We start from the raw sequence: 27,192 nt of genomic DNA, 5'->3' as shown, positions 1-27,192 counted from the left end.
AATAAAAAGCACTCATACCACCACTCTATTTTGGGGTGTACGTCCTTTTTGATATTTTTTCCTACAACCCCATTTCAGCGAGAACCTTTTTGGTATTTTCCACGCAGATCACACGTACACTCATATTCACTCTCTCTCTCTTCATCATTCTCCCACCCCTTACCTGAACTTTTTTTTGTTGTTGAGACGGAGTCTCGCTCTGTCACCAGGCTGGAGTGCAGTGGTGCAATCTCGGCTCACTGGTTCTGACTCCCTGGTTTAAGCGATTCTCCTGTCTCAGCTTCCCGAGTAGCTGGGATTACAGGCACATGCCACCATGCCCAGCTAATTTTTGTATTTTCAGCAGAGACGGGGTTGCACCATGTTGGCCAGGATGGTCTCAATCTCCTGACCTCGTGATCCGCCCGCCTCTGCCTCCCAAAGTGCTGGGATTACAGGCATGAGCCACCACGCCCGGCCTCTTACCTGAATTTCTAAGGTTGAATTATTTTTGTATGATTCCCACATCTACATTTCAAGTCCTGACCGTAGTAGCACCATCAAATACACACATACCCTATTACCCAAAAAACCTAGAGTGAGTCACAATCAAGGACTCCCACGCTCTGCCTTCCTCTACTTGTCCAAACATGCCCCTCACAGCAAATGCTCCACCTTCCTGGCTTGGCCAAATTCCACCAGTTCTTGGAGGCCCACCTCAAGTGCCATCCACTGCACTGAGTCTTCCCACATTACTCCAGTCCCGTTTCTTCCCCACTGTGAACTCAATTGTCAGGTAGCAATGGAACACAAATGGACCAAAATGTAGCTTTGTGACACATTTTGAACCATTATCTTTTAACTTATCATGTGACTGCAAATTGTGAGTATACTGGGAGGCAGGAGACTGGGTCCTTTACTTCTTGTACCCTATAAACCTAGCACAGTGTGATATGGACAGCAGATACTCCCCAACAGCTGAGAGTGTGATGTTAGAACCCAAGGTAACTCAATAACACAACAGACACGAGGATAGTATGTACATTCCTCTTTATTTAATACAACAACAAACACGTAACATATACAAAAAGAAAAAACACTCATTAAAAGGCCCTGTCACAAAGGACAGACAGGAAACATCTACACTGAATCAAATAAGGCTCTTGCTTCAAAAACAGGGGTTTGCTAGCTACACCTGGAATATGAGCAAGGCTGTTGCAAAAAAATTTAAAAAAAAAAAACACAAAAATCCCTGCACTGAAGGAGTATATTCATGGGGGTAATTTACTAAATTCACAGGTCCATATTTAGGAATGTTTATGCCCTCTCACATATCCAAAATTCATCAGGGTTTTATGAAATGTGTGATTTTTTTTTTGGTTAAAAAAATTTACCTGCCCTTTTTTCTTAGGAAGGAGTGATAAGAGCTTTCTAAAAACTAGAGACAAGCAAACCATCCAAAGTGTGAAATGTTTTACCATTAAAGTTCAAAGGGCACGTAGAACTGAGAATGCAAAGGCAAGATGGCAGTGGGAAGAAGAACGTGACTTCTGCGTCATTTCCTGGTAGCTAGCGTTTAGTTAACCAAATGGAAATACCTCGGCTCAGTGCAGGGTTCAGTAGCAGCAGTTTGTCCATATTCCTGCTCCGATTTGAGCTGGAAATTAAACAAGCACCAGTTCATCTCAAAAGAGCCTTATACAAACACACACGCACACACACCCACACCCATTCACATGTCATCACCACCCCCTTTTATTTAAATTTTTTTTTTTTTTTTTTTACTAAAATACAAAAAAGGGAGACAGGTATATTTACAAAAATCCATGGCTGGTACAGTACATAATTTTTAAGACACACTAAATGCTACAATCTTTCAGGTCCTGAGATTATTACAAACATTAACTCAAAGCTTGTGTTCAGGTCCAGTTTTTAAAGGAGGAAAAAAAAATCCCAAAATATTAAGTCACACACTTATTTGAAATACAGTATATCCCTTCAAGTTAGCAAAAACACACCTCCCTATAAGCAAATGCAATACAGTAATTCGTGTCTTTCACCTAGAGGACCATCAACTCTTTAGGCTCCTTCAAGATTGGTTTTGAAACATGTTGGCATCTATGTCAAGTGTGGAGGTGGCTCATGTATGAGGAAGATGTAACTGGAGGGAAGTTCCTCTGCAGAGTGAACATTCACTGTATAAATACATCCTGTTTTTCCTTGGGCTACCAAACAAGTCTTTCCCTTATCAAAATTCACACCGAAGTATGTGTTTACCCAGACTAAAAATCAGAATCATTATTTCCAATCAGTTATAGCAAATAGGTCTGGAGTTCGGTAATCATTTTTACAACGGCAAATGAACTTTCTTGCTTGTAATAAAAGAGAGAAAACATCCATTACTTAGTTACCTTGGTAGACTTGGATTAATATATTATTTGGGGCACAAAATTTTCACCAGCTGGAGATTTATTTTCTTCTTTTAAGTTTAAGGGTGTTTAACAAGTGAAATCCAAGGGCAAGCCCCAGATTTACATACTCTCTGAAAGACCAATTTGGTATTTTTGATACTTTCTGAAATAAAGTAAGTTTTCAATGACAATCAACAAAAGGGCAGTGCAAAGCTTGAATCTTTTCTCTGGAGGCTTGCCATGGATCATAGGAAATTACTTGTAGGCTGGGAACCTACCTCTAATGGGGAAAGGCCCATTGATTATCTGAAGGTCTCAGAAGGTATATGTAACTAATTACAAAGGCATAGCCAAGACTCAAAAATAGGTGACCAAAGTTGGCCAACTTTCCAATTAACTATGTATAACAGTAATACTTTTGTCAACTGAGAATAAGTTCTTTTTAATTCCTCTAGACAATATTGGGGTAACCCTTGGTAATTTTGCAGGTATAGTAAAGAAAACCCAATTTTCTGACAGAGGGCACACTAACCCTACAAACAGCAGGGATAAGCAAAAAAGGAGGAAAGCTTATGGCTGCAAGCACAGCAAACACAAGATAGTTAAGATCTGACAATTTAAGGGCAGGTTGCCACACAGAAAAACATGTCAACTGGCTGGTCTTGGTTGATACTCCTAAATGTGCTTTGAGGGCAGACGGTGTTGTTAACTTCAAAAACAGAAGTATTTCCATGTTATCTTGGGTAATAGTATCTTGTTTGTATTTATTAGGTTTCCATTAGTGCTCTATTATAAAATATTTAAAACACAGATTTACAATAAAATCATTATATTATTATTAGCAAAGTGGGAACAAATAATGTATAGAAAATTTTGTGAGGAACAAACATAAAATTTGATTCATATGGCCTGTTTGCAAAAGTAGGCTTATTTCAGGGGGAGTATGAAAATAAGCAAGGCAGACTATTATGAGAAATAGCCCCTAATGAAGATCTCCATCTCTTTAGAATAACCTTGAAAAGTAACAAGAGGAAGTCATGAAATGCCGCATTATACAGTAGCAAAATCTATTTTTTAATACAAAGGAGAAGAGGAAAAAAAAGAACACCTCTAGTCCCAGTGATGACCACTGATGACTCTAAGTCCTAGACACAGAGACCCTAATAATACTACTGCGATTCTGAAAAGCATTCCTGACTTGTTTAACAGTTTGGAAAAGTGTCCGAAGTTTAAGTACTAACCCACTATGAAATGGAGATACACAGGGAAGACTGAAAAGTAGAACTATCACAATATAAGGAAATTAAAGATCACAAGTAGCTACTTTCAAGCAAGTGGTACTTTGAGAGTCTATGAGAAAAATAAAATTTAATATCACATTATTCAAAGGCAGTCTGATTAAAATCCTAAGAGAGTCCCTGCCTGAGTCCTCTGCTGGGATGTAAACAGTCTTCTAAAGCAGGCCTGCACAGGGCTTTACTTTTCAGTTCTATGGGGACACAGGATAGGTTGCCAGAGTGAGTGAGAAGAGGATGTAAAAGACAATTTAACCTTTCCTCCCCAGACTCCTAATATACAACTCATATTCTAGTGTAGCAATATGATTAAGAGCTCTGAATAAAGAATGAAGACTAAAGGAAACCAAGAAAGAAGAATTCAACATTAATATTCAAAGCTATTTTTAATTAGAGTTTGATCACCCATTCAGCTCTATAAACCTGAACATTGTGTCATATAATCTAAAACTCTCAGAATTGAACACTGGGATGATTTTATCATTAACAACCCAAAGACATTCCATGATACTAACTACAGCTTTGCACCAGTGAAAGCATCTGTAGATAGTTTTTGAATACAGAGTTCACATTTTACGATAGATGAACACACAAAGTATCTCTATTTTATGCTTCTGTTAATTTTCCCTAGAAGAACAAACACACATTCAACAAAACCCCTTATGCCTTATTTCTTTGGGTCTTAACATTTGTTATCTGAGAATGGAAAAGACAGGGAAATGTGAAAAAAAAAAGGAGTATGTTTATCTGCATAGTTGATATTTAGAGGCTACTAACTAAGGCCTTATCTGGAAAAAGCAACAAAAATCCAAAAAGTGACTTACAGACAGACAGACACACACACACACACACACACACACACACACACACACACACACCCTATCATTAGAGATTCAGTGGACCTTAGCCAATTCTGGAAATTAACCAGATGCTTTGTCTGCTTGGACCTGGTGCTTTCTACTAACTCACTTGAACCTGACAACACTGGTTCCTCATCCCCAACATTTTGCTTTCCTGACCCTGAATATGTGCTACAATTTAAATTTACACACACACTCCAACAATCGTTGCTCAGCATTTAGCCCCAACTAAAACTGCAGCATCCATTTTTTTTTTCCTGTTGCTATTATTTTAAACGATAACGGGAAAATTCTATGTAGTAGTACTACTTAATATACAGGGATGGAAGGTGGGATAAAATGATCTTCGTCTCCTCCTGGGAGCTGGGGAAAACATGTTTCCTTCTACCCTGACCTTCCCCACCCCGACCCAGTTAGAAAGTGAATCCTGCCTTCCGTCTCCCATTTTCTTACAACCTGAGCAGCTGATGGCTCCACCTCTTTCATGGGTTGAAGAAGCATGAATTACAAAGGTGCAATGGCTACAAGAGTATCCAGCTGGCTGTGTGTAGTGCTCACCCCTTCAGTGCAGAGCTGGATACACCTACAGTTAATGGAATTAGTACACAATCTCTGATTTGCAAGAATGAGACATCATACTCAGAAAGTTAAGAAGCTTAGCTATCCGTCCTCAAACAAGCAATAAAAGGAAATTAGACTGAGAAGGTGGAAAAGTGAGGCAGTTAAAACTTCCAGGATCATTTATCAACTCCAATAACCAAGCATCATAACTTTATCTAACTTTAGCTCCACAACCTTGACGAAAATCACAGTAACACCGTAAAAGGCTAAAAAAAACTACTTAAACTTAGTGTTATTTCTCTCCCTTGTTAACCTGAAACTAAACATTTTATCCCACCTCAAAGATAATGTTTAAATAACAAATATGTATCTAAATTAAAATTCCAGTGATTTTTTAAAATTTAAAAACCATAGGGTGCTTTTTATACTCATTATAAGGAAAACATTTTTTAGCCTCTGCAGGAAGATGATAATACTATTTTTAATTATATAGGACATTTTACAAAAACTCAAAATATTTTTGAAATAGTAAAGTCTCTGATATCCCTGGGAGGTAGGTGAATATGATTATACCCAATTGTCTAATGGGTAATCTGAGGCACGAAGGTTAAACAATATTCCCCCTAGACATAGTCATTCAAGAATAACACTCGTGAATTCCAACTGCCTGGTAAGTTCTGCTATCAGGTAACACTACCAGGAGCTTCTGCTTTCTCCTTTTAAGCCACTAGTCTCTTCTTCTTCCCAATTAGAATGTATTGAAAGGGGGGCACTTACTAGGTATATTTGTACTGGGTCTGAGGGATGGTTCAACTTGGTCTCCCTTAACATGTCACATCTATTTGTTTTCAACAAAAAATCGATGAATCTTTGCTACTGAAAATTATGTTATTTTGCTCAAGGGAGAAATCTAAATAACCATAAAATCAGATTAAGCCAAATGTAATTATCTAGCAAATAAAAAGCAAATGGAAAATCTCTCAAGAATGCTATAGATTATATGAATGTTTTCCTCAGCATCTGAAGTCTTTCTACTTCTGAGTTTATTAACCTTTTAACAGATAGATATGCAGCTATATGATTTCTTCAAAAATCATTTTCCAGAAGAAAATATGATACATTTTTCATGTTGACAGTTGCTAACTTCCTTCTAAACTTAGATACCAAACCGCGGTTCTAACGCTAGCCTTGTCACATGTTTAGTCTAGCGCACCTTACCAATGTGACTTGCAAGGTACTCTTGTTATTCCAATGCTGTCTCCTATATTACTTATGCCAAGTTTAAAGAGCACAGAAAAGTGGGTTATATCCAAGAATAGTCAATGATTCACTAAGTTTATTTTACTTGTAGTAACTGACGTGTGTGTGTGTGTGTGTTGTTATTGTTAACTTCTACAAGCAGATATTCAAAGGGCGAAGGTGGCCTCTTGTGAAAAGATACTTTTCTATACTTTTATTTTCTTTTTTTGAGACGGAGTCTTGCTCTGTCGCCCAGGCTGGAGTGCAGTGGCGCGATCTCAGCTCACTGCAACTTCTGCCTCCCGGGTTTATGCCATTCTCCTGCCTCAGCCTCCCAAGTAGCTGGGACTACAGGCGCCTGCCACCACGCCTGGCTAATTTTTTGTATTTTTAGTAGAGACGGGGTTTCACCATATTAGCCAGGATGGTCTCGATCTCCTGACCTCGTGATCCACCTGCCTCGGCCTCCCAAAGAGCTGGGATTACAGGCGTGAGCCACCGCACTCGGCCGAAAAGATACTTTTCTAATCCACCCACTTTAATCAACTAAAAGCAATGGAATAAACAAGGCAGAAGTTTTGCAAACATGGAAAGGGGAGTGTTTGGAAAGGATGCAATGGTACAGCAGCTCCTAGTTTTATATATATGTAATGTATGTATCTTACACATATATCCATATACATAGAAAGCAAAGGAAGAGGGTTACACAGCATGACATGATGTTGACAAGTGTGAGATTCTTCCTCCTGAATCCCCTGACTTATCACTCTGTACTTTAAGATAATGTGACAACAGTTTCAAAAGAGAGGAAAAAAGAAAGAAAAAAGGCACTTAACAAAGACAAAGGCCTGAATTGAGCATGTTTTAGAGGAGTAATATAAGCATTTTACCAGAGCTAAGAAATGATTTACAAAGAGTTAAACTTTTCCCCTTAAAATTTTATAAAATAAAATTGCATAACATGTTGTGATCATTTATCTACTACTGCACTTTTCTTCTGCTTCATTATTACAAACACAAAAGCCCCCTCAAAAGCAAAAAACAACAATCATACATGCACAATAGAAAGTAAAAGTGCCTCTTTTGAGAACATTAGGTCAGCAGAATCACAGTGCTGAAGCACAGGAAAGTTCTCAAGTTTGGCCTGATTATAGATTTTTCTCATTCTTCTATTTCCAACTTTAAAAAAAAACAAAAACAGAAACAAAACAAAAAACAAACAAAAAAAAAGCAAACAGAAATTCCAAACCTAAATAATAAAAACAACAAAGGGACCAGTGTGCTTTTACGGTACACTCCTAAAATAAAGTATCCTAATTCTATACATGAGTCAAACTAGAGGACAAAACATCCTAGAAATAAAGAACTGTAAATTAAAGTCAACCAATACAGGCAAAGTTCATTTTACAAATGTAGCAGCAAATATGATAGATCACTGGAGTTCTAAGAGATGATCCCAAAGGACGCAGAGTTCTCATAACCAATGGCAGTTTGAACAACAGTAGAATTTTCGTTTCAGAAAATGTCTTGAACCAAGTATAGGTGGAAAGGGGTGTGGGAGAGGGCAACCAGAGGACAAAGACTAGATTAGAGGTGCCTGCCCTTTCCAACCCTGGGTAGTAAACAATTTAGATCTGCTTTGGGAAAAAAATATCCTGGGTTAAAAATCATGTCCAATAAGTTGTTTTCAACCAGGTGTCAAACCCACAGTATTCCAACACATATGTGCCCGGTTCTTCCCCTTACCTTCCTGATTCAATAAACCCTATTCAATGTCCATGATATGAAAAATGTAATTTGGGCTAACAACATCCATCAGAGGGGGGGTGGGCACGAAAGAATGCACTATCACCATCTTCTAATTTCCGCAAAGTATCAGAATTTTATGACTACAGATTAGCCTCATTTCCTTTCCCAAAACCTTTTTCTTCAGGCTGTTTTAAAATCACGATTTCATTTACCCTCTGACCTCAAAAGCATACAAGAATTATAATTGACTTATAATGGAAATTATTGCTTGCATTTATTCTGGATGCTCTGAATGAGCTTGACACTTTGCTCCCAGTCTCCAACTGAGGCTCAGCACAGCTATCTCCGAGGACAACCCTGCTGACTGTTATTGCTTGTGAATACTGAGGATTAACTTGTATGTACAGTAACAGCTTATATATCAGTGAAGGCAATTTAAAATATAAAACAGTTGAAAACAAACAGCTTAATCTTCCTGAATCAAGAATCCCGAGGAGTGGGATATAATCATGTGTGCTGATTATTTTTGCATTTGGATGTTGCTAATGCTCTTCAGAAATACACGTTGCTCTATAGATATCCTTTCCAATGACTCACCATTTTAAAAAATAACATAATTTGATTTTTAAGTGCAAAAATACAGTATGAGTCACAAGTCTCTGTGCTAAAAAATAACCAATTTATATGTTTGTTTTTAGTAATAAAAACGGTAAAGACAGGTGACCATAAAGTATGGGCACCTTTTTCAATGTTATGATCTAGGAAAGAAATAGATTACTATTTACATGTAGAAACTCTCTGATCATACTTGATCTATACAGAAATACAACGATGTTTGATTGATTCATACAACATAAAAGGGGGGTCCTGACTGAAATGAATCTAAGTCGTCAGTGCAGATGGGGGTTTAAGGTAGGGATCTGACAGTAGTCCTCAAGGAATCAAGACTAAAGAGAACACAGAAGAATCTCCATATTGTATTCTTGGAGCCAAGGGCCTTCAGATATTTTTACTGGTTAGTATAAAATGTTACAGGGAAAAGAACTGATTATCTTGTTGTTTCCTAATGATGACAGTCACCAGAGATCTTCATATGGCATGATTCAGAATTGATGGTTTTAAGAAATTCAAATGATTTTTTGACTCAAACTAGTCATTTATATGAATGTATGTGTGTATGTATATATACATACAGACAAACATATATACAAGTATTCAGGAAGAGAAATTAATACGCACTTCGACTTCTCTTGTGGTATGAGAAGTAAAACAAAGGCTACCTTCCCAAAGGAAAATCCCATCACTTCCCCTAGTATGAAGCAAAGACCTTTTTATTCAAATTTCATAAAAGCAAGAGGTCCACTACATTTGAAAAAATTAAAAAAATTGGGCAAGCTTCCTTAATTGAAACCAAGCAAATCTTCATCAAACATACTGAATTCAAGTCAAACCTCTCTGCAACATCCTCCCAGTATCCTTCCAAAATATCTACTGGGGTTCATACTACATCCATATTTGTTTTATTGATAAACTAAATTCTTAGAGTCAAGAAATTATATCAGTGATTCCTTTGAAATAATCCTTTCCCTTTACTGTAACAAGTTCTTGGAACTAAAGTTTTCAGTTATTTATTAACTTTTTCGCTATGAAGCAAGCCAATGTGACTTTGAAGTCAAAATACAGGCATACAGATCTGAACCGATCTGTGGTTATTTATTCACAGTCCTGTAGGGTATCTGGGACTTTTGTGTATAAAAGAAAAAAGGGCCTGGTTAATACTCTTAATTGAGTAAATCTAATGGTATAGGGTAATGTATAATAAACACATATGCAATAAATCTTGTCACTACCAGTCTATTTTTTTTAGGTTAGTGTCATTATAAATGGATGAAGCTTACACCATTTAGAGTTTACACCATTCTCCGATACAGTATGAAAATATTCAGAAGCTTAAAAAACTAGAATAATGCGGCAAAAAAACCCATCAAATCAAATGTATCCAAGGAGAACCATAAATTTTTCCCTTAACATCCTTTGTTGAATATGCTATTTGCATAAGGAAGCTATAATAACTAAGGAGTCTTATTTTCTGCAGATTTACTCACATACCAATACACTGAGTAAATAGTAAAGCTTTAGGATCTCAAATGCTCCAATTTCACTACACTGGATACAGGGAGTAAAAATATGTCGTGATTGTGATCCTAATGTGATTCCTCCCTTTAAAATACCATCTTAAAAATTCAAAAACTATATTCATGCCATTTGAATGACCAATGAAGAAACATAGTGTACACTTCTACCTGTTTATACCAATAGCTAATAATCACCTGAAGGACCACTAGCTAAAAGAACGGAAGGAGAAGTTGTGAAGTTAGATGAACTGGGGAAACTTAGAGTTTATGTTGCTGCAAGGGCTAAAAGCAGCAAAGCAATAACCCTGTAAAGATCCCCATTTCTCAAGAGAAAAATGTGAACACAGTCACATTTTAACATCAAGAATGGAAATAAGAATTAACCAGTCAATACTAGATGCACAAATCACCTGAAGAAAAGAGTTAAGTACCTGCTTCTGAACGGAAGATGAAATTGACCCTTTTACAAAAAGGGGACATCTAGGTTTCATCTCTTAAGAGCAACAGGCTCAACTTCCTGATTTTTAAAAATCTAGATGATTTAATAATATATATCACTGTGCTAAAATAACTTTCCTGAAGGATCTTTAGTCCGCTGATTGAGGGGAGTTGCTACACACTGGAGGAGATTCAAGTTTGTTCAGGATTTCCGAGGGTGTGCTATTTCTTCAGCTACTGTCTATCGGAGATAGAATCATTATTATTTTTTTTTGTGGCAAATCTGCTACACAGTCCATTCAAATAGACATGATCATTATTCCTGACAAACTGGCCTAATTCCAGTTTTTAATGCCTTTTATTACCAATTATGTCTGTAAGTGTTCAGATCCAACCCCCAGGATGGATGGAGTTTACCCAAATTCTCCTGACTTCCTTCTTCCTCCCCCGGGAAAAATCAAATTTGTATTTCTGTGGGTTTGACAACTGAGTCTCTTTCAAGTCTGTTAATATGGTAACTTTGTCATTCTTTAGAAGAGACCAAAGGTCACTAACTTTGCACAAAAGCATTTCTTCCTCCTGCACCTGGCTTTGCTCAAGTAATGTTTTCTTTTCTTTTTCCTCCTCACCACAGTGCTTGGGACGAGAGAATGTAAACATCGACAGAAACAGCAGCCCTATGACCACATAAGTACTTTCCCATCAGGTAGATTCCATCAGTCAACTAAACATTTCGTCTCCTTTGCTTGCTGGCAGTCACTGAGATTTCCGTGGTAATTTAGTGTCCCCTTTACTTTGGCCTCCATCTGAGAAAAAGAGATGTTAAATTGGTATGGGTCCATATGTTACAAAAACCAGCTAAGAAAAACAAAGCAAAAAGAACAATTAACTTTTATCTTTTGTGGATGACATCTCTGAAAAGATATAACTTTTAATATCTTGCATGCCATATAGCATTATAGAGGTTGATAAAACATCATGGAGATAAAAACTCAACAACAATGATCCTGTTCTCTCAAATGACTGTGGTTTTCAGTGTTTTTTAAATATTTCAACAAGTATTGATCATTTACGTCCCAGCCAATTGTGTCAAATGCTGTGAGAGGGTTATAAAGGAACCAGAAGACACAATTCCTACCTCCAAGGGACCCACTACATCTTTCAATTCCTTTGGAAGACAGGTCAATTTCATTTTTTTTTTTTTGTAAGTGAAATAAAATTTCTTGCCAGGACACAGCATTTCGTAATTCCTGATTATTTGTGTAAACAAACGTAGCAAACTTTTCATCTGTAGTGAAAAACATCCAGCTGAGTCTGTGTGCTCATTCTAACCTAGCTTTAAGTGACAGGAAAGTCTGCTACTGGGACAAGGCTCTTTCCTTTTTTTTTTTTTTTTTTGAGACGGAGTCTTGCTCTGTCGCCCAGGCTGGAGTGCAATGGCACGATCTCAGTTCACTGCAACCTCTGCCTCCCAGGTTCAAGCAATTCTCCTGTCTCAGCCTCCCGAGTAGCTGGGATTACAGGCGCACACCACCATGCCTGGCTAATTTTTGTATTTTTAGTAGAGACAGGGTTTCACCATGTTGGTCAAGGTGGTCTCAAACTCCTGACCTCATGATCCGCCCCGCCTCAACCTCCCAAAGTGCTGGGATTACAGGCATGAGCCACCACGCCTGGCTCTTTCTTTTTTTAAGAGAGAGTCTTGCTATGTTTTCCAGGCTGGAGTACACTGGCTATGCACAGGTGCGATCATAGCACACCATAGCCTCAAATTCCTGGGCTCAAGAGACCCTCCTGCCTTAGCCTTCTAAGTAGTGGGACTACAGGTGTGTGCCACCACACCAGCTCAAAATAATTTCTATTTTTACATACTGCTGTTTAAATGCTTGCAGAAAAAATGTTGATTACTTCATTTAAGCCTCAACTAAATTACCTACAAAAACTGGACAGGAGGAGAGGAAAGGGGGATATCAGGGCAAGGGTAAGGCCCAATGACTTGGAAAGCCAACAGAATATGGAGAAAGTCTCCAACAGGTCATGGCCTTAGCAAGAAAAATGAGGCCTCAAAGACAACCCATGCCTGACAGCAAAGGACAGGAGAAGGAAACCTTTCACTCTGAGGGAAGAGGCATGAATAGCAGAAATACACAGGTGAAAAGGAACAAATTTGACCAGGGTTTGGCAAACTACAGCCCATAGGCCAAATCTGATTCCCTGCCTGCTTTTGCACATGAAGTTTTATTTACAGTCATACTCATGTGTTTAAATACTCCTTATGGCTGTTTTTCACTACAATGGTCAGTTGAGTAGTGGTGACAGAGACCATATGACCTGCAAAGCCTAACATATTTACTATTTGGCCCTTTATAGAAAAATTTTACTGACCTTTGTTTTAGACTAAATAAAATTAATCAACATTAACTGAGCTCTTACTATGCACCAGGTGCCAAGCTAGAAGCTTTAAATCAATTATTTTTTATTAGATTCTCATATGAAGTCATTAAAAAACATTTGTTGTCTCCAGTTTACAAGCAAGAGAAAGTGATGGTCAAACAAGCCTACTCAAACTGGCAGTTCTGGAATTCAAAAATCCAAGTCTGATCCTCAAGTTCCGTGACTTACACTTTAAAATGTTTCTTAAAGGAAAAATTTTAAACTTTTTTTTTTGGGGGGGGGACAGACTCTCACTCTGTCACCCAGACTGGAGTGCGGTGGCACAATCAGAGCTCACTGCAGCCTCAACCTCCCAGGTGTAGGTGATCCTCCCACCTCAGCCTCCTGGGTAGCTGGGACTACAGGTGCACACCACCATGTCCAGAAAATTTTCTGTATTTTTTGTAGAGATAGCGTTTCACCATGTTGACCAGGTTGGTCTCGAACTCCTGGACTCAAGCCATCCGCCTGCCTTGGCCTCCCAAAATGCTGGGATTACAGGCATGAACTACCACGCCTGGTTGAAAAATTTTAAACTTTTTAACTTTAGTTATTTGGAAAATACTGACAGTCATATTTCCTTTCTCCCCCCGGAATAGCAGTGCTGCATAGATAAATTTGATAGTTCGTGTAAGAGCGAACACTGGGGTCTTTTTGAGCCACGAGAATCCTGCTTGTTTAATTCCTTGCAGGTGGCCACATTCATGCCAATCTGCCCATGAGTACACTACCCTCAGCTGGATTCATTATACCAAGCAGCTGTCTACACCCAGGGGGGGACATGCTTTAGTCACAGGGAAATTCTCTTTAGATATTTAAACTAGTCAGAGTTCGGAAGATCGGGATTGCTGACATTTGTGCCACGACTCTGTGTTACCCATTTTACACAACTGTGGTTTTATGCTCATTCTCAAGGTTAAGACTGAGACAGCTCACCACTTAGTTCTTTCGGAGGATTAATGGCAATCTGTTGCCTCAAGATTGCCCCTCAGTTCCCATCTCTGCACTGTGGTTAATGGTAAACTGGTTCAAAGATCATTTTTAATGCAGTGGCCAAAAAAAAAAAAAAAAGTGAGGCCTAGTCAACTTCCAAAGTTAAGAGGGCAGCTAAGCAGTTATTTCTGCTCAAAAGATCCTGAAAATGGGCTTCAGAATAATATCAGTGTCTATGGAGGTAGACTGCTGGGGAAAACGAGAAGCTGGAGCCCAGTGTGTTATGCACATTGCCTAATCTGACTGCCTAATGTCAGATTTCAAAGCGATCTGGCTGCCTACAAGGACATAATGCATACAGCTTGGATCATATTAATTTTTCTTTTTTGAGACGGAGTCTTACTCTGTTGCACAGGCTGGAGTGCAGTGGCGTGATCTCGGCTCACCGCAACCTCCACCTCCCGGGTTCAAGCAAATCTTCTGCCCCAGCCTCCCAAGTAGCTGGGACTACAGGCATGCGCCATCAGGCCTGGCTAACTTTTGTATTTTTAGTAGAGACGGGGTTTCACCATATTGGCCAGGCTGGTCTCAAACTCCCAACCTCAGGTGACCTGCCCACCCTGGCCTCCCAAAGTGCTGGGACTACAGGAGTGAGCCACTGTGCCTGGCAGGATCATATTAATTTCATCTCCGCTAAAATGCCAAGACATTTAATCGCTAAGAATACAGGCCATGGAGTCAGACTTCCTGGGTTTGTATCTCAGATCAAGCATTTGTTATCTGGGCAAGTTGTGTATTATCTTGGGCAAGCTGCTTAGCTCTCTGATTCAGTTTCGTGATTGGTAAAATGGAGATCGTCATCTATCATTCAGGGGCTTGCTGTAAGGATTAAGTTAGCTAATCCATGTAAGCTGTCACAAGACTGTGGCATTTAGTAAGCTTTCAATAAATGTAAACTACTATCATTACTGTACATAACTTTTAACTATCTTATGAATCCTCTGATTAGTCATCATTTCCACATAATAAACACCTTCAAAAAGGCTCTTTTTATATGTTACAGATCTCATTTACCTATTTCCTTCCTCTTAAAAGGAATCTGTTGCTAATGAGGAATGAGGATTCAGTCTATGAAAATTTGCATTTTCCAATCTTTGCCATTCCATTCACATTGTTTTCAGAAAAGTATAATCCATATCTATAAGCCTATACAAATAAGAAAGAGATGAAGAAGGAGGTGGCGTTCTCACCGTGAAATGCTTGCTGTAAGTGTGCAGGCAGAGGTGAGTGGGAAAGCGTTGCTGCATGCTGAGCTCCTCCTGGCTGTAAACCCTTTAGTAAATCTGAGAGGAAAACAGACTTGTCAGTCATCTTTAAATCCAGATTTGAGCCCTTTTAGTTCAAAAATGAAAACTGATTTATGTAATGCAGGCACAGCACCTGACTTCGAAGGCCTTCTAAGACTAGAGCACGTTTTTAAAAATTTACTTATGTTAATGTATGTGTATGCACATAACCCAACACAACTGACTTCCTCTTAAAAATTTCATTAAGATGGAAATGTAGTATTGATAGCTTAAAAACTGTATATAAAACCCCAGTGTCCAATAATTTGACTTACTATATATATATAAACTGCATTTCTTAAAAAAAAAAAAAAACTATAATCTTCATTAACTCCAACTGGACTACTCTTAATTAGAATAAATTTGTAAGGTTTCCTGTTCTGTCAAGCTAGACAGCCCAACCAAATAGAAGAGCCCCACTTACTCTGAGTTAGGCTATGGTGGAAAGCGGCTGAGGTAGATCCCGAGGTGGTTGTCACTCCAGCTGTGTCCGTTCCAAAGCCAAATATCTCCAAGGGAAACTGGAAGGGCATGGTCACTGGAACAAGGCCACCCAGCATCCCAAAAGGAGTCACATTTTGATTTGTTACAGACAAAGGTGATGTCATGAGAGTCAGAGGTGAGGCATTAGCCAATAATGATGCTCCTGCTGTGGACTGTGCAGAAACCAGGGGTCAAAATACATAAGAAATAAAGCAACCCAAATTGATTTATTTTCTATAATATCCTCACAGATGCAAGACTGTGCCTTACATCTGCTCTGACAGAAACGTTGTGAGACAGGCTCTTCATTACCACGGTAGGTTCCTTAGACGCTGTTATTTTAGTGGCACTTACATGAACACCCACGCACTCTCTCAATCTACTAATTCCCAACCTTCCACTCGCACTCCTCCACTTTTGCCTCCTAGCCCAAACACCTGAACCATGAGTAAGTAATTCCATGCAATTTCAGCTCGGTCTCTAAAAATGCTCACTTTACTATTTGTCTCATCATCTTTCCTGCAGTGGCTGCTGCAGACTGCTGCTTTCAGGGTCCTACTTGGTATCCTTTACCGTCATCACATCAGCTTAGAGAGACGAGGCCAAGGTGTTCTTCCTCGCCATGAGCCTCACCTGCCCTTCTCCAAAGCTAACCACCTGACTTACACCATGAATTCTCACCGTGTAGAACTTTCCTGTATAAATATCTAGTACTGCACCTTTTCCATGTTTCCTCTGCCTTCTCATATACAGAAACTTATTATTTTTTTATAACCACACTGTTATTCTAGCTCTTCCCCAACTCCTAGCAACTATCTAATTTGTCTTCCTTTTATTATCAAACAGAATGACAGACTTCAGTTTCCTTAGTTCTAGTCTCTAACTCCTGAAAGCGGGTTTTCACCTTATTACTTTTCTGAAATTACACTCCTTGAGGTAAAAGATAAATTGGACAGTGTTTTCACACTCCCCTACCTGGGCTTTGATGCTATGTTTACGAATAAAAACACTGAAATCAGATATACGCTAACATATTTGGACTGCAGGGAGGACTTTAAAAAAATAAAATAAATAAGAAATATGCCAACATGGATGGGCTTTCACAGAGAACTTACTTAAATATATTCCCCCTGCCCAAACTCCGCCCCCTTTTTTTTGCGACAGGGTCTCCTGTTGCCCACGCTGGAGTGCAGTGGTGCAATCACAGCTAACTGCCATCTCAACCTCCTGGAGGCTCAAGTGATCCTCTCACCTCAGCCTCCCGAGTAGCTAAGACTACAGGCACATGCCACTATACCCGGCTAACATTTTTTGTATTTATTATAGAGATAGGGTTTCACCATGTTGCCCAGGCTAGGCTCGAACTTCTGGGCTCAAACCATCTCCTCACTGCGCTGGCCTCCCAAAGTGCTAGAATTATAGTGTGAGCCAGAATGCCTGGCAAATACATTCCTATAGCTAGTTTAATTCTTTGAACAATTTTCTACATGGCAATTAAATCATTTTTTTCCATTTTGACTTTTTTATTTAAAAAAATTTTATTATTATTTTTTTTAGAGACGGGGTTTCACTCTGTTACCCAGGCTAGAGAGCAGTGGAACAACTGTAGCTCATGGCAGACTCAAACTCCTGGGCTCAAGTGATCCTCCCACCTCAGCCTCCCAAGTAGCTGGGACTACAGACAGGCATGTGCCACCAGACCCAGCTAACTTTTCAAAATGTTTTTGTAGAGATGGGGTCTGTGTTGCTCAGGCTAGCCTCCAACTTCTGGGCTCCAGCGATCCTCACACCTAGGCCTTCCAAAGCACTGAGATTATAGCCATAAGCCACCATGCCTGGCCAACATTTTTCTTTTCTATGTGCACTTACTTATCAACAGAGTTGATACAATCAAATTTTCTCATTATCATATATTATCTATTATAGTTTCTGTCATTCTGAGATTTCTTTTGTAGCCTTATTTTACCAAATCCAAATTTTCCTGGTCAAAACTTTAACAGTTCTAAATTTGTATTTTTTTTGTTTTCCGTGTTTTTTTTTTTTTTTTTTTTTTTTTTGAGACAGAGTCTCACTCTGTTGCCCAGGCTGCAGTGTAGTGCTGCGATCTTGGCTCACTGCAACCTCCACCTCCTGGGTTCAAGCAATTCTCCTGCCTCAGCCTCCTGAGTAGCTGGGACTACAGGCGTGCGCCACCACGCCCAGCTAATTTTTGTATTTTTAGTAGAGACGGGGTTTCACCATGTTGGCCAGGATGGTCTCAAACTCCTGTGCTCAAGTGATCCGCCTGCCTCGGCCTCCCAAAGTGCTGGGATTACATGCGTGAGCCACCGTGTCCATCTAAATCTAAATTTGATCAGGAAAATGGAATTTGTTGACTATTTTAAAAATAACTAATGAATGTTAGCTCTTTCCAGTTTTATTACATGTATCAATGAGCATTATTAATTAAGGACTGATTATTTTAAAAATCTTTGTCCTTTTGCTTCTGGTGGGGTACTTCTTAAGCTAATGTATAAGTAAAATGCAGACAATCTTTCCACACACACATGCCACATAACATTACATATATTTATACACTTAAGAGGCTACACCACTGCTCAACAAATGAAGAATATCCGCAAGCAGCCTTCTTCCTGGTTCTTTAACTGCCTCCCTCCCCTGTTCTCCTTTATTTGTTAATAAAAATAACAAATTTTACAACTGAAATTTATATCCGTAGTTCTGGCCTCTCATCTCAATTTCCATCCTGCATATCTGAGAGTTAAGTGAATAATTCCACTTGAATATCTAGCACCAACTTGACATATCCAAAGCTGAAATCATCTTCTCCAATGGGTTCCCCCATCTTCTGTCAACTGCTTTCATCAGGGAATTCCATTCTTTCCAGTCCCTTAGGCCTGAAACCTTAGTTTTCCGGCATTATAAAATGATGACATTATAGTCAACAAACCCATTCTTTCTTTTTTACCAAAATTTGCTCTTACACTTAAGTACAAATCTTCACCACTCCATGTTTGAACCTGACAGTTTTTCTTATTTGCCTGTCTTTTCCTGTACTGTGCCAACCACAATATATAAAATGGGTGCATTTAGGAAAAAATTACCAAGTTAGAAATAATAGTATCTTAATGCAACTGGGAAAGAAAAGATCCTGCATCAACTTAAAAATTAACCAGAGTTGGCAAGGCACGGTGGCTCATGCCTGTAATCCCAGCACTTTGGGAGGCCAAGGTGGGCGGATCATGAGATCAGGAATTCGAAACCAGCCTGACCAACGTGGTGGTCTCTACTAACCCCGGTCTCTACTAAAAATACAAAATTACAATAATTAATCCATTAATACAATACAAAAATTAGCCAGGTGTGGTGGCACATGCCTGTAATCCCAGCTACTCAGGAGGCTGAGGCAGGAGAACCGCTTGAACCTGGGAGGCAGAGGTTGCAGTGAGCTGAGATTGTGCCACTGCACTCTAGCCTGGGCAACAGAGCAAGACTCTGTCTCGGAAAAAAAAAAAAAAATTAACCAGAGTTGCTTCTTCTAATCATAATTCTACTGCAGTCTTGGGATGACAAAGAGTCTCCAAGGCTGTGTGCCCCAGTTGGAGTTCCCTAGTGAGGAACATTAAATACTGTTAATAAAAGGAATCTTTTAAAGCTTTTCTGAAGGAGTGTAATTGAAGCATTAAAATAGATGCAAAATGAGGGCCAGGTGCGATGGTTCACTCCTATTATCCCAGCACTTTGGGAGGCTGAGTTGGGTGAATCACCTGAGACCAGGGGTTCAAGACCAGCCTGGCCAACATGGTGAAACACCGTCTCTACTAAAAATACAAAAATTAGCCAGGCATGGTGGCGTCTGCCTGTAATCCCAGGTACTCGGAGGCTGAGGCAGGAGAGCTGCTTGAACCCTAGAGGCGGAAGCTGCAGTGAGCCAAGATTGCACCACTGCACTCCAGCCTGGGCAACAGAGTGAGACCCTGTCTCAAAAAAAAAAAAAAAAAAAAAAAAGCAAAATGTAAATTAGGGAGGGCAATTTCCAAAATTAAATAACTCAAGTATAGCAAAAAAGTGATACTATGCCGTAACTGTCTAACATTTTACACTTTCAAGTAACTTCTATATCCACTTTAATTTGTTTATAAATATAAATGGAAGCATCAGATAATCTAAATGTGACATGGGTATTTGCAAATCTCTCTATCCTAAAAGATGGAGACCTTTCAGCAGTGGGGTACTCCAATGTTGGTATCATCTGGGATCATGCACAAGAAGTCAGCATGAAGCAGGTAAATAGTTCCAGATTATGCCCCATAATCAAAAATACTTTCCGTGACCTCTACATTTTATTCCCAGGGGAAAAAACATTGAAGGGAATCCTTGCTCTTCCCATAGTGGGAATTTTTTTTTTTTTTTTTTTTTTTTTTTTTTTTTTTTTTTTTTTTTTTGAGATGGCGTCTCCCTCTGTTGCCAGGCTGGACTGCAGTGGTGCAATCTCGGCTCACTGCAACCTCCAACTCCAGGATTCAAGTGATCCTCCTGCCTCAGCATCTCAAGTAGCTGAGACTACAGGCACGTGCCACCACACCCAGCTAATTTTTGTATTTTTAGTAGAGATGGGGTTTCACCATGTTGGCCAGGATGACCTCAATCTCCTGACCTCGTGATCCGCTCACCTCGGCCTCCCAAAGTCCTGGGTTTACAGGCATGAGCCACCACGACCGGCCGCAATTAAATTTTTTTTTAAACCACATACTCTACTTTGGTGAGTGCACTGGTCCCCTATTCCCCACAACGCCCAGAGTAAACTTTTGAAATGCAAATCAGACCATACCAGTCCCCTGTTTAAGAACCTCCAACAGCTTCCCACTGCACAGAGAATAAAATCCAAAGTCCTTACTGTGGTCCACAAGGTCCTCCATGACATGGTTCTGGTCTCTCTCTGATCTCATCACCTACCACTCTCTCCCCATGGTCCAGCCATGCAGGCCTTCACTTCAGGCTCTTTTCCATCTCAGTGTCTTCATACAACTGTTCCCTCTGGCCTGAACTATTTTCCCCCTCTTCTCTACACATGGCTGGCTTCTGCTCATTCAATTCTCAAATCAAACATTACCTCCTCAAACCTTCTTAACCTTTTTTACGTTAGCAGCAATCACTTTTATCATATTATCCTACAATTTTTTCACAGCATTTACCACATTTTGAAAAAACCTGTATTTTTCCTTGTCTTCCTACCTAGACTATATGCGTGAGTATGCTGTTCATCCCTATATCCCCCGCACCTAGAAGAGTGCCTGGCACATAGTAAACACTCAATAAACATTTGCTTAATGAATGAATGATGTTTGGAATTATAAAGTGGCAAAGACAGGATTCACAGAAAATCAGTAAGTTGAAGGGTAAGAAAGAGGAGGAAACCCCTGTGTGGAAAGTTATTAAACAGAAAGCAAGCAGAGCTAACAACCTGAACCCAGAAGGAGTTTAACTTTTGCCATTTGTTAAAGGACCTGTCATTTTCACTCTGCAAATGAGCAGACACCCACAGATGCCTTTCAGACAGAAGGTGAATGCTTTACAGGCATAGATAGGAACTCTGTTTTCAGTGTTGGAGAGCTATAGACAGGTTCTAGAGGCCACAAGATAGCTGGTAAGACTTTATTGAGACGCTATGTTAAAACAAAAAGAACCTTACTTTCGCCAAAGGGTAGAAATGACCTTATTCAATTATTAACGTTTTCTTCAGTCAAACCAGTAAGACAGAAAAAAAAAAAAAAAAAAAGATCAGATATGAAGGCAGGAACACTTCAGTCTCCAAATCATAAAGCCATGGGAGAGGAAGAAAACCAGGAGGGAGTAGTTAGTCTTCAGAAACTCATACTTTGCCAAGTAACCTTCATGCTGACAAACCAATTATTTGTTAGACAGTATAGGGGTTCTTTTGCAATAAATAATGAAATACAGGAAGATCTTTGGGAACAAAATAGAACTGACAGACTGTAGAGATGACAAAGGATGAAGAAAGATTTAATCTTAAGTTCAAAGAAAATGAAGCAAATGAAAATAAAAATGAATTTTTAATTCCAGAAATAACTCCCCAATTTTTTATAAAATTGATAAAATCAAGAGTTTTCCATTTATTATTATTTAAAAACAAAAAGAAGAAAATGCTGAGACAGTTAAAAGTAGTTAACCCTAGGAGGAGGATACGGGGCAGGGAACTACCATTTATGCTATCTTTTCACTTATTCCTTTGATCAAATTAAGAATTAATTTTAAGAAGAGTAAACTATTTAATAAACAGTAATGCAGACTAACTCCAATCTTCCATATACCTTTTTTTTCATAAGGGAAGGCCTTTATTCATCCATCTCCATATACATTTTAACATATAATCCCTAGTATCAATGTTTTTATTATTTTATTTCTGATGAAAGTAAATGTACATACATAAAACATCAGTTAATCCTAGATTTCAATTAATGAATTACCAGTTAGCTGAATTTGTTCTACATTAGAATTCTGGCATCCAGTCATTCCTATGCCTACATTAGTAGCAGAATGATGATTTGAATATACAATGTATATTGAATATCAACCCTTAGACTATATTGAACAGCAGGAAACCTTGACATACAGCAAGGGGAAACTCTTCTCATTACATGTTCCTGTTCCACATAAATAGGAGGCAGTACAAAGAGCACTTCCTTAGACAACACAATTCCATAAATAAATAAAAGTTATGTTTTCAAAGAATATTTAAGAACCCAAGAACTTGCATATCATAAAATGGTATTTTTTTTTTGCCGGTTAAAAAACGAAATATTATACAAAACACATTTTGTTGAAAAAAGTCTTAAAAAGTACCTACAAAGCATAAACAGTATTGGATTAATAGGTGATTTTTATTTTCTTTTTTCTAAATTTGCCTTCAATGAACATATATTACTTTCAGGGGAAAAAAGTTAAAGAAACTAAATCATTAACATAAAGGACAAATCTGAGAAAGTGTCAGAATACAAAGAAGTGGCATAGAGATGAAAACAATAACAGAAGATGATATGGAAGACAGAGAGATAAAATATAGGCCCGGCGCAGTGACTCATGCCTGTAATCCCAGGAATTTGGGAGGCGGAAGCAGGCAGATCACTTGAGGTTAGGAGTTTGAGACCAGCCCAGTCAACATGGTAAAACCCCATCTCTACTAAAAATATAAAAATTAGGCCAGGCGTGGTAGCTCACGCCTGTAAGCCCAGCACTTTGGGAGGCCGAGGTGGGCAGATCACCTGGGGTCAGGAGTTCAAGATCAGCCTGGCCAACATGGCAATACACCGTCTCTACTAAAAACACAAAAATTAGCTGGGCATTGTGGCCCATGCCTGTAATCCCAGCTATTCAGGAGGCTGAGGCAGGGAGAACTGCTTGAACCTGGGAGGTGGAGGTTGCAGTGAGCCGAGATCACGTCATTACACTTCAGCCTGGCAACAGAGAAGACTCCGTCTCAAAAAAATAATAATAATAATAAATACATATACAAAAATTAGCCAGGCATGGTGGCGGGTGCCTGTAATTCCAGCTACTCGGGAGCCTGAGGCAGGAGAATCTCTTGAACCCGAGAAGTGGAGGTTGCAGTGAGCCAAGACTGTGCCACTGCCCTCCAGCGTGGACGACAGAGCGAGACTCTGTCTTAGGGAAAAATAAAAAATATATATATAATAAAGAGTTCTCAAAAAACTTACGATAAATGGATCAGAAACAGTAATCAGACACATAATACAATAAAATATTCTTGATCTAAAATAAATAACCAGTTCTGAGATGGAAAGCTATTACTATGTTCTAGGTATACAATTAATGACAACTAGGCAGAGAAAACACATTAATGATAACAGAACAAAAAGAGAATGAGAAAGAGTCTGAGAATGGTCTCAGACTTCTCCATAATCCTAAATACTAAGCAAGAGTCAGTGGAGTAGTATTTACAAAATTGGGAGTGGAACAGTTAGTGCCCCAAGAAGGCTATGCCTACTCAAGTGTGACAGCACAGAAAGAAATTATCAGGTGTACATGAGCTAAGGTAAAATAGCATTTATGCTACCCTTTTTTTTTTTGAGATGAAGTTTCGCTCTGTCACCCAGGCTGGAGTGCAACTCCTGACCTCAAGTGATCCTCCTGCCTTGGCCTCCCAAAGTGCTGGGATTACAGACACGAGCCACCATGCCCGGCTACCCTTCTTGAAAAGATTGCTTGAGTGAGGCACTCAGCTAATTGAGAGGTAAGTTTAAACTAAAAATTCACGAACGGGAAAACTGTGGTATAAAAGGGCGACTGACACTAATTTGACATAGAAAATTATATATAACTACAAAATTAAGCAAAATAAAAATTTCGAGAAGATAAATGATTTAAAAAATAACATGAATGTATAAATTTGATTTAAAAATAAGAAAATTGGCAGGAGAAAAAGGGAAGGGAAGAGCTAAGCGAATGTTCGTTAAATTCCTAAGTTACTACTTTGTTCTGGACTTTGATAAGAGAGAAAGTTTGAAATAAGCCATTTTAGTTTTGTTTTTTCAAATAATTTTAAAGTTGATTTAGTGATGGTTGCTTGTAATGAAGACATCGTTCTGTCAGACAGCTGAATGCTGGTGCACCTTTGTTACTTAAAAAAAAAAAATCCATATCCCAACAAACACCTCAACTACAAGTGTGCCTGTCACTGTGATGTCAGCATCAGCAACATTCCATGGCCGCAGGCTGTAATAAGCCAATTGAGAACAATCCACATATCATAAAAAGCTTATTAAAGTTACCCACAAGAAAGACGACATTATACAATCTTATAGTTTATCACATGGACGTACAGAACATACATACCTGCACACTGGCTGTTACCACTGAAGACCCTGAGGCAGTGGATGGTCTATGTGGAGTAGACAATGGTTTGGTAGCACCCTGTGTTCCACTTCCTGTTCCCCCAGATAGACTAGTCCTATTAGCTCCGCTTGAGTTAAGGTTGCTACCTCTGCTGGCAGGTACATTCATTGCAATTCCACTCAAGCTATTCTTCCCAACAGTTCCAGTGGATGATGAGTTTGTTAGCTTTGAGGGGGCCTGAAGATTTTTTGTAGGTGGAAGGCCTGAAGTGCGACTAGAGGGCAATAAATTCAAGGTGGGAGACTGTCTGCTGATGTTCATTCCACTGGGCTGTTTATGGACTGGGCTGTTAGTGCTGGAGTGGCTACCCTGGGCAACTAGTGCATTTGGACTGGAACTACTTGGGGATACAGTAGGCTTGGGAGTTGGGTTAGATTTAGAAATAAGTTTAGTTGATACTGAAGGCTTAGCTGACAGAGAGGGCTTGGGTGAGGCAGAAGGCTTAGGCGAGGGCAGGGGTTTAGGAGATGTGGCAGGCTTGGGAGATGCGGCAAGTTTTGGGGAGGCAGCCATCGAGAAGGGAGATTTGAAACCCTGCGTGGAGATCTGTGACACCATAGCCTTGGCTAAATAGTTACTGGAGGTAGTGGTGCTAGGTACTGTCCTAGAAACCAGGGGGTGGGACCCTTGAGAACCATTTCCAGGTGAGGGGGTAGATAAGGGAAGGCGGTACATAAGTGGCTTATCTGAAGTCTTAATAAGTGAGGAGGAACAGGAGAGTTGGGGATTATTACTTAACTTCACGACGGGGTTGGACTGGGATTTACTGATGGTGGCCTGTAATGGAGACACATAGTTCTGCTGGACAGCTGAATGCTGGTGCACCTTTGTTACTTGTGTTAACGAAGAAGCATCTTGGGCCTCGGATGTTCCCAGAGCATGAGAAGAGGCAGCAATTTGGGCTTGGGAAGAAGAGGAGACATGGGTCTGTGAAGAGGAAGAAGTGTGAATCTGGCTTGACCTCTGAAGTCCTTGTTGAAGTAGCCTGGCTGGCAAAGGTTCTAAAGAAACTTTAGGGTTCTGAATGGAAGAACCAGCAATAAGGCCTGAAGAGATGCCAGTATGAGCTAAATCCTGGGGTTTCTTTGGTACTGGCCCTGTGTGACCAGCAATAAGACTTGAAGAATGTGTAGTCTGAGTAGAATCTAGTTTTTTGGGAGTAGCTAGTGGCAGCTTACTCATGATACTTGCTAATTTTTCTTCTCTCAGTCCTGGACGAGGCTTTGTGGTTGGCATGCTTATCCTTGAGCCAACTGGAGGGCCCTTGTTCCCATTGTTGATAACCGCTAAAGCTTCAGAAACAAGATCCAGTGAAGGTGAATGGAAAGAAAGGTCTTCATCTAGTGAGTCGTCGAGGCAGATGGTTTCTTGGGCTGGTGCAGAGCTAGAGCTAGCTGCAGCAATGGCAGCTGTGCTGGAGCTCGTTGGAGGACCGCTAACCGAAGCCACCAGGGATGTTGGAGTTTTCTGGTCCTTTTTTGGACTACACTCCTAATGTAAAGCATCATATGGAAAAAAATAGAAATGGTGAATAAAAAATTACAAAGTTAATTTTAAATAACTAAAAGATTCTCATGACAATTACAATTGTTTTTCTACTGGAAATCTTCAGAGACTATCAAAACAAAAATAATTTTTGAGATGACAGAGCTCCTGACTGAGCTGTCCTCACAAGACAAAGTATCTGATATATTGCACATAGCTGTCATACTTAACACCAAGTGGAAGGAACATTCATATACTCGTTACATTACTGATGAGCCTCCCCCACCTGCATTAGATCTTCAAATCCTGCTCCAAATCCATCTGTTCAGATTATTCTCTTTTTATTCCCCTGCACTCAGAATAAATTCTGCCTTTATATTAAGACTCTCCCCCTCTCGTCTGGGATGGTTTGCTAGGAGGCTGACCTTCACTTTCTGCTTCCATGCATTTCTGCCTCTTTGTATGCCCTGTCCTGCAGCTACCCTACAGCCAGTACATAGAAAAACTGGTACGTCAAAGTGGCAGATGATTCAATCCAAGCATAAATAAATTATGCTATTTATTATGGTGAATCTGTAATTTATTTGTAAATTATTCATTTGTCATTTATTCAATATATATCCACTAAGTGTCCGCTGTGAGCAGGGCTCTATGCTAAGAAAACAAGGGTATTAAGAATTACAACTCTGAATACCTAAGAGTTGTTAGAGTCTGTTTCTCAAATAATCAACCTTCTTAATATTTAAGAAAAAGAACTAGAGCACAGTTTATAATATTCAAAGAGCAAAATAATTTAAAAGCAACTATTTATTTTTAAAGATAAAAGTATTTGACTCATTTTATTTTTAAGACTGAGAAGCAAAAGCCTATTACATAAAAGTCATATCAAAGTCTCTTCAATTAGTTTCTTA

General features: G+C 39.3%; 1 protein-coding gene across 10 annotated transcripts in view; it reads right to left on the bottom strand.

Annotated features, from left to right (window-relative positions):
• Window positions 1-27,192, bottom strand: part of UBN2 (ubinuclein 2) — a 101,208-nt gene that overhangs the window by 21,113 nt on the left and 52,903 nt on the right. For 7 of the 10 annotated variants that reach the window (XM_009454314.5, XM_009454315.5, XM_009454313.5 and 4 more), the window contains 4 exons: window positions 24,737-26,287; window positions 15,804-16,035; window positions 15,284-15,376; window positions 8,704-11,473 (listed from right to left, as the gene is read on the bottom strand). In XM_009454314.5, coding sequence (XP_009452589.1) covers window positions 11,424-11,473; window positions 15,284-15,376; window positions 15,804-16,035; window positions 24,737-26,287 — 1,926 coding nt within the window. In that variant the 3' untranslated portion in view covers window positions 8,704-11,423. Of the gene's footprint in view, window positions 1-1,012; window positions 11,474-15,283; window positions 15,377-15,803; window positions 16,036-24,736; window positions 26,288-27,192 lie in introns of those variants that run through there. The other 3 variants (XM_054656309.2, XM_054656310.2, XM_001150331.8) reach the window with 2 other exon arrangements.

The sequence above is a fragment of the Pan troglodytes genome, chromosome 6, assembly GCF_028858775.2.
Source record: "Pan troglodytes isolate AG18354 chromosome 6, NHGRI_mPanTro3-v2.0_pri, whole genome shotgun sequence".
Lineage (NCBI taxonomy): Eukaryota > Metazoa > Chordata > Mammalia > Primates > Hominidae > Pan > Pan troglodytes.
This window is presented reverse-complemented; position numbering and strand designations above follow the sequence as displayed.